The 8,586-nt window shown below is 39.6% G+C and overlaps 1 protein-coding gene across 1 annotated transcript; it reads right to left on the bottom strand.

Moving 5' to 3' along the window:
- Positions 1-2,018: 2,018 nt before the first annotated feature.
- LOC109862594 lies at positions 2,019-6,596 on the bottom strand. Its single transcript, XM_020442668.1, has 3 exons — positions 5,877-6,596; positions 4,443-5,294; positions 2,019-2,060 (listed from the first exon to the last, which is right to left on the bottom strand). Exons 1-3 carry the CDS (start codon positions 6,594-6,596, stop codon positions 2,019-2,021), a joined length of 1,614 nt encoding a protein of 537 aa, XP_020298257.1.
- Positions 6,597-8,586: the final 1,990 nt, after the last annotated feature.

Below are 8,586 nucleotides of genomic sequence, written 5' to 3' on the forward strand. Positions count from 1 at the left end.
AAGCAGTTGTTCAAAATATAGCTGGAAAATTAAAGGCTAGAGGAATTACTATGGATATTATTATAGAAAGAATTGGAAAAAGTCTCAGTTTTGAAAAAACGGATTCCTGTGAGTATAACTTTTTGAATTTTAAATCATAGTTTTTGTATTTGTTTTTAAGTTTCTGAACAAATTTTGGATTCATTAGGATATAATATTTGAATATAATATTTAGTATAATATTTGACTATATGATTTTTCAGGTGCTGAATCACCAGATGAGATTGGTCAGTTTGATACTGAAGAAACAGAAAATGAAATAAACATTGACAATGCTATTTTTGGATGAGGCAATTATGAGAAGACGGCGAAGTCACAACGACAGTGATGGCAGCGAGGATCGTGGGTGTGATAGGCGTGTATTAAAGCTCTTTCTATAACGGAAAGAATACTTTTATTTTACACTATGTACAGATTATGTTTTTGGTTTTTATAAGAAGGGGCCCTGAAAAGGGCCGTTTGATGTCGGCCCTGGAAAGAGACTTTTTTCAAGCCTTTTCTTTCCAGAAGATTCGGGGCTTGGTTTTGGTTAGCCGCCAGTCGGTGCCCTGGAACCGCTGAGGTGATATCGACGAGGATCCGCTGTCGATTGTCTGAACGGCTGCTTCCGTTGAAGCCGGGCGTGTGTCCTCCGCCTGGCAGGCCCGTTCTGCGGTGGAGGGGTTTTGTTCCTCGCCTTCTGACCCTCTGTCGAGCCCTGGTCTGAGTGCCGCAGTCGACTCTATCGGCCTGCGTCTGCGTGGAGACACTTCGCTACCGGGGAGTATAAGATGGTGTCGGCGGTCGGTCCCAGGCGATCGGTCTCCTTGGAGGTGAAGTCCGTGGTGGAGGAAGGTCGATCGGAATAAAGCGCCAAGGTAGAAATTGTTCTACCCTCGAAAGTTTTTCTGACCCGGGTGTTCGGGGTCGCTCGGCGGTCTTGCTTTGCGGCGGAATGCTTTTTTGCTTTTTCTCCACTGGAGAAAAAGTGATCTCTGGGAGATCTGTGCTTGCTCCAACTAGATAGCGAGCTGATGGCGCTCTAGCTATCTGGTGAGCTGGATACCGAAGGGCCGCCGACGGCCGTCTTATCTAACCGTCGGGGCCAATGTTGCTTGCGGGCGAACTAGCGCCGCGGTGCGCCGTGTAGCGGCGCGCCGGCGGGCCGCCGGCCCAAGCTTAAGGCCGTCTCACCGCTGCACGGCGTGTTCATAAAGTGGTGTGCACCACACTATTCAAATAGATAAACTTGATGGATTGTTTGAGATTGGTGAGTTTAATTATAAAATAGAAAATACTCGTGAAATAAGCATTGACAATGCTATTCCAATAGACAAACTTGATGGTTCGTACAACAAGAAGATTACTTTAGATACGTAATAAATCACAAATTTTCTAATAAAAGAATTGAATATTTGATGATTTTCAGATAGTTCAATATCAGACGTTTTTGTTATTAAGCTACTTTCTTCAAATAAATCCAATCTTGAATCCGTTAATTGCTCGTGAAAGATTCAAAGTAATTAAAAAGGCCGATACGAGCAGTACATACAGGATGATCGTGTATAAAATAGAATTCTTTATTCAATAAACAAACGTCAAGTTAGTACACTAACTTGAGTACACAGTTTTGTATTTCACTCGATTGACATCACTTGATTGTATTGTGGTGATGTTGTGAATTATTAGTTTGTTTTAATTTAATGTAACACATTACACTGAAGAAGGTCCAAACTTGTGGATCGAAACGTTTGTTTATTGAATAAAAAATTCTATTTTATACACGATCATCCGGTATGTACTGCTCGTATCGGCCTTTTTAATTACCTTTAATCCGTTCCTTCTCCAACAACAATACTTGGTATATTACTTTATTTTTCACAAGTCTTCTTACTATCATTAATATTTATTAAATTTCTCAAAATGTCTCTTACATGAATCCACATTTTATTTAATGTATATATTTTTTTTTATTTTTTGATGTCTTTTAGACAAAAACGTTAATCCTGATGGTACTTCTTCTTCAAACAGTCCTTCTGATCCTACAAATAGTTCAATGACTGTTACTGACAAACAGAGAATTCACACTCAACATATTAAACCTGAGAAGGTTGACATTCTCAATACAGTTTTCAAAAAACATATTTATTATCCAGCTCTATAGAAAAGCAAACAACAAAAGACACCAAAAGTTAAGCCTTCGAGTGCTATCTCATTACAATCGTGGCGTGATTTTTACGAAAAAAAAATGTAGAAAAAAAATATTGAATTGCGAAAACGCCAAAAACAAGAGAAAAAGTTAAGGAAATAAGCCGAGAATTTACAGAAAATTAAAATTAAGAAAGAGAAAGTAGAAGAATGGGAAGAGAGTATAGAAAGTAAGAAACAAAAGTTGTACAAACCGAAAACAAAAAAATAATTAAATGTATCAAAGACCACTCTAATAAAAAAAAATAGAATAAATAAATTAAAAGCATAAATAGCCAAAGAAATTGAATAATTTATAATTTATCTAATTATCTTAATCTTATTCTTTACAAAACTGATAGCTTTAACTGAATACAATAAAGATTGTATTATATATTTATTAATATTTATTAATTATGTACTGAATAATATTATTAATAAATTGTAATTAACACAAAACTTGTTATTTATCATTTCTTTATCAAATTTCACGTAATCTGTATAGTTTTCATATTTCTTGAATTATTCAGCATTAAAGTAATGATGCAGAAAAGATGGCCGAGTATTGGTTATTAGCTAGGTCGACTTCTGCCTAAACACGGTCGACCACTGATGATTTAGCTCGTTTTTTGTTCTAATGACAATTAAAAATTTTGTCTGTGTTCTAACAAAAAACATCTAAATTTTATCGCGAAAACTAATCTTCTTGACAAGTTTTGATGCGGTTTCAACTATCATGACGTGATCTATTTCTATATATCAAAATGAATCATTCGTGTAATACGTTAAGTGATCGATACTAGTGCCTCCACCCTATAATAAAAAAGTTTATTTAAAAAATTTGTTTATATGTCGTTTTGTAAATGAGTGAGAGGTTTGGGAACAGCTTTCTTGAAAAAAATAAAAGAGACTAACACGGTACGCTTATTCGATACGAACTTAGATATATTGTGAATATATAGAAGAAAATACATTACATTTGTTTATTGTTTTGTTTTACAAGTACAGTATTGAATATAGTGTTCGGAAAAGCGGGTTTGTATATTGTTGGATTTTGTACAAAATATAGATAGATAGATACTTTTATTGATTCCCATCTTGGTTACAATCTTTTTACAATCCTTATTTACAGTTTTAGGTTTCTTACAACTATTTCTTACCATTATTTTACGAGACCTTACAATTATCTTGCTTACAACTAACTTAACCTATACCTTAATTTATCCTATCCTATACTATTTCTATATACACACACAATTCTATCCTAACTAAATCGCCCTACCATTGGACCTCCGCTTCCGACGCTTCTTTCCCACCTCTTACAACCTTTTCTAATCCACGTACATTCCCACATTCATCCACTTCCATTCTCCCTTACCCTCTCGCTCTCCTCCCTTCCATACATCTCCATTCCACTTTTCCCACTCATACATCCATATTCTCACTTCTACATTCTCCCTTCCCTTCCTCATCTCCTTTCTCCCTACACTCTAATCTTCTCCATTCCTCCAGTTTCTTCAACCATTCTTCCCCCTCTCCTTCTTCTCCTAGTATCACTTTCACTATATCATCCCAGCTTCTATCCACACCCCATTCTGTACATTCATTCTACACATGCTTCCAATTTTCCTCCTCCACTCCACACATCCGACACTTTCTCTCTTCCTCCTCCTTCCAATACTTTCCTCCTCTCATCTCATTCCCTAACTTGTACCTCGCTATTCTCTGCCACCTCTCCTCCCCCCTCCCTTTTTCAAATATCCCGGAATTCCTTTCCCTTTTATTCTTAGGTACCATCTATTATATTTCGAATCTTTTATCCTTTCCCATCTCTCACTTCTCTGCATCTCCTTCTCTTTTTCCCTTAACTTCGCTATCCTCTTCTCCCCATGAATTCCTTCTTCATTATCCGGCTCTAACACTATCTCTCTTCTCCTAAGAAACTCCACTCTCTCCCTTTCCCATTCCGACAGCTCCTCACTCCTCTCTGTTCTATTTCTTATTTCTTCCCAACATCTTCTCACAATTAACCCTCCTTCTCTTCTCCTAACCCTTTCTTTATATCGTATTGCCCTCATTCCTGCTCTTCCTCTTAATAAGTCCCTTTGCAATTCCTCTCTTATCATGTAACCCGGAGTCTCCCATTCCACATTTAATAACCACCTTAAATATCTTTCTTGTAAGCTTTCTATCTTTCTCCACTCTTCCCACCCCCAAATCTCTACTCCATAACTCACCACCGACCATATCAACGTATCGAAAAGCCAAACTCTTCTTCCCCAATCTCTGCCAAACCTCCTCTTTCCGATTCCCCACACCTGCCCCATCACCGCTGCCCCTTTTTTCACTCTATCCTTAATCTGCTCATCCAGTCTTCCGTTCCTCTGGAATATAAATCCTAAATACTTAAACTTCTTTACTTCCTCTATTTTCTCCCCTCTCCAATACCACTCCGTTTTCTTATCTCTTCCTCCTCCTTTTCTAAATCTCAGTACTTTAGATTTCTCTGCATTCAACTCCAATCCCTTCTCTTTTATATACTTTTCAAACCTCTTCATTAAGTTTCTCATCCCTTCTTCCTCTTCCGCTAGTAGCACAATATCGTCCGCATACGCTAATGAGTAGATCTTTTCTCCCTTTATCTTTACCCCACCCCAACTCCCTTTTTTCACCTTCTCTTCCAGATCCACCAGTAATAGATTAAACAGATCAGGGCTCAACGGACAACCCTGCCTCACTCCCCTACCTACCCAGAATTTCTTCCCCACCTTCTCTCCTTTTCTCACTCTAATTCTCGTTTCCTTATATAATTCCATACACTTTTCCACTAACTCCTTCCTTACCCCTCTCTCGTTCATTGTCCTCGTCAACACTCCCTTGTCCACCATATCAAACGCTGACCTCAAATCCACAAAGAAAGCCATTAGCTTCCCTCCTTTCTTACTTAAGTTCTTATTTACCAAGTAATTTAACACATAAATATTGTCTATTGCTCCCCTCCCTTTTCTAAAGCCCGCCTGATTATTCCCCATCAAACCTTTCTTTTCTACTTCCATCCTCAATCTTTCAGCCAGAACTCCCGCATACACCTTATACAAGGTCGATGTTACCGTCACTCCTCTGTACTCTTCCACTTTATTTCCTTCTCCTTTTTTAAACACTGGTACTATTATCCTTTCGTCTCAGTCTTTTATCCACCCTTCACCTCTCCATATCCTCACACACATTTTATGTATCCATTCCTTCAGTCTTACCCCTCCATACTTCCACACCTCAGCAGGAATTCCATCTCCTCCCACCGCCTTTCCATTCTTCATATTCTTTATCACCTTCTCTATTTCCTTCCATCGTATCTCATTCTCGTCACCTCTCCCTCATTCCCTTCTATTTCCCATCATTACCTTCCACTCTACTCCTCCAAATTGCCTCTTAAAATACTATTTCCATTCTTTCAGTTCTATCTCCGCTCCCTTCCTCCTTCTTCCCCTTCTCTCTCTATTCACAATCTCTCACACTTGCCCTTCTGTCTTTGCTCTCTTTACCTTCTCTTCCCATCTCTCATTCTCTTCTTTCTTCTTCTTTTCACATAACTCTCTATACTCCTTTTTCTCTCTTTTAAAGCCTTCTTTCCCCTCTCCACTTATCCTCCACTTCTTTAATTCTCTCCTTACCCTTTTCTTCTTTTCCCTACATTCCTCATCCCACCATCTTTTTCCATTTTTCTTTTCTTCTCCATCAATTCCTTTGAACACCCTACCTATCAGCTTTTTCATCTCCTCCCACTCTTCCTCTACTTTTTTCTCCCTTTCTTCCCTTTTTTCCATCTCTTCTTCCAATTGTTGACTTCCTTCTTCCGTCCATCTTATCCTTTTCATCTTTTTTCCTTCATTCTCATTCCTTGCTCTTTTTCTCTTACTTCCTTTTATTCTCACCCACACCACCACCGGCTGATGGTCTGAGTCCACTTTGTCTTCTACTACCATCCTCTCCACTTCATCCTTTAACCATGCTTCTCCTATAACATAATCTATCACCGACTCTCCCCTCCCTCCAGTATATGTCCACTCTCCCTCTTCGTCACCTCTCGTATCTCCATTCCATATAGTCCATCCCATTTCCTCTATTTTATTCACCAATTTCCTCCCCTCTGCATTTAACTTCTTGTCTTTTGATTTTCTTCTCGTACCTTCCCCTCTTTCTTCTTCCTCCACTATTTCACCTCCTTCCTCCCCCGTTCTGGCATTAAAGTCCCCACCTAATATTGTTCTTACATCCTTTTCTTTCTTTTCCAATATCTCTCTCAACTCATCCAATAATCTCTCCACTCCTTCATTGACATACACTCCTATCACCTTCCACCATCCATCCCCTATTTTAATATTTCTAACCATAATCCCCTCTTGTTCCTTTCAGTTTTCTTTCTCCCTCCACTCAACCTCCTTTTTCACCCCCATCATCATACCCCCTTTTGCTCTACCTTTTCTATTCCTCTTTCTCGCCCATTGTACCTTCCAAATAAATTCTTTCGGCAGTTTACTTCTCACCTTATCCCACCCCTTCTGATCCACCCACGTTTCCATTAAAATCATCACATCCCACTCTCTCAGCCCTTCCCAAAATTCCTTGTTTTTATTACTCAAGCCTGCTACATTCCAAAATGCTATCTTCCTTATTTCATCTTTTTTTCCTCTATCTTCCTTCCCTCTCTCCCTCACGGCCTTCTCTCTTTTCCCCTTTTCCTTCCTCTCTATTTTATTATCTCCCCCCCCTTTCTCCCGTCCCGTTCCCCCAAACGTCTCTCCGTTCCCCCGAACGTCTCTCCGTTCCCCTTTGTCTCCCCATCTTTATACTTCTCCACATTTCTAACTCTCCTTTCTCCTCATTCCAACTCCACCAGTCACTTTCCATTCTTATTTTATTTCCCTCTATTCATACATTCTTTCCTTTCTGTCTTTCCTCTACCGCTATTTTTCCCAATTTCCTTCTTATTTCCCTTTCTTTCCACGTCCAATCTTCATCAATCCATATCTTCATTCCTTTTAGGGCCTTCTTCTTTTTCCAATTTAACTTCTTGTTCTCCTCCCTTCCTAGTTTTACCCATATCATGTCCCCTCTCTCCCCTTTCCCTATACTCAGTCTCCTCATCTCCTCACAGCTTACCTCTACTCTAATTTTCTTCCATATTTCTTCTACTCCCCATCTCCAGTCACCCTTCTCCTTCTGCACTCTTTTGATCACTATATTTCTTCTTCTTCTCTCCTCCCTATCCTTCCACTCCCAATTCCTCTCAATCTGTTTCACTCTACATTCCAATTTCTCCTCTCTCTCTCCCCCTTCCACACTTCCCCCCACCTCCACACCTTCTATTATTTCTCTCTCCCCATCTTTTACTATCTCCTCCAGCATCCTTACTTTCTCCAAAAATCCCTTCCTTTCTTCTCTTAACCTCTCTTCTCTTCTTTTCCACTCTTCTATTTCTCTTTCCATTTTCTCCAATCTCTCTGTATACTTCTCCAAACTTTTCTTCACTGCTCTTAATTCTTTCCACATATTCATATCTTCTCCATCCTCACCCTTACCTTCCTCCTTCTCCTTCTCTTCCCCCCTATATATTATCTTTTCTTTTATTTTCTGCGGTGATCTCTGCACTTTCTTGCTACTCCTAAACACCCTCTCCTCCTCCTCTACCTCTCCTTTTTCTTCATCTTCCTCTTCCCCCTCTCTCTTTCTCTTCAACCACTTTTCTAATACCATACTTTCACTCACCGATCTTTCCCTTCTACACCCTTCCATCTCTTTCCACATTTCTACCTTACTTTTCCTTTTATCCACTCCTTCCGCCATTCCACTTATCTCAATCTCAAAACTCCCTAGCGTTACCTTCCCTAAACCGAACACACCTCGCTACTCCCTCTGCACTCACTACACCTTTTGCTCTTCACGCTTTACACGCTCCTTACGCTCTTGTAAACACCTCTTCCTAAACCTAACCCCTCTCAACTCTCTTAATTCCCCTCTATACCTTTCACTCCACTCATACACCCTCCACCTCACTCTCACACACCCCGCTCCTCTCTGCTCTTCTACTCGACCACTCCACTCCACCTCTTCTCACTCTGACACCACCAAAATCACTTTCTAATTGCTACGCTTTTTCGTTCTGATCTATTGCTTACGCTATCGGAAACGGAAGTCTTGTACAAAATATTTTATGAAATAAACATACAATTAATTTTTCGGTGGCGTCGAAATTTCCGCAAAACAATTGTAAAAATTGGGGAAGGCTATACTCGTGAGCCATAAAATAGAGAAACACACAGCACTAATGCCCGCACGTTTGCGAGAAATACACAGTTTGTCCGGAAAGTTCCCGGACTGATT

This window comes from Pseudomyrmex gracilis, unplaced genomic scaffold, assembly GCF_002006095.1.
Source record: "Pseudomyrmex gracilis isolate BER0280 unplaced genomic scaffold, ASM200609v1 scaffold_2037, whole genome shotgun sequence".
Classification (NCBI taxonomy): domain Eukaryota; kingdom Metazoa; phylum Arthropoda; class Insecta; order Hymenoptera; family Formicidae; genus Pseudomyrmex; species Pseudomyrmex gracilis.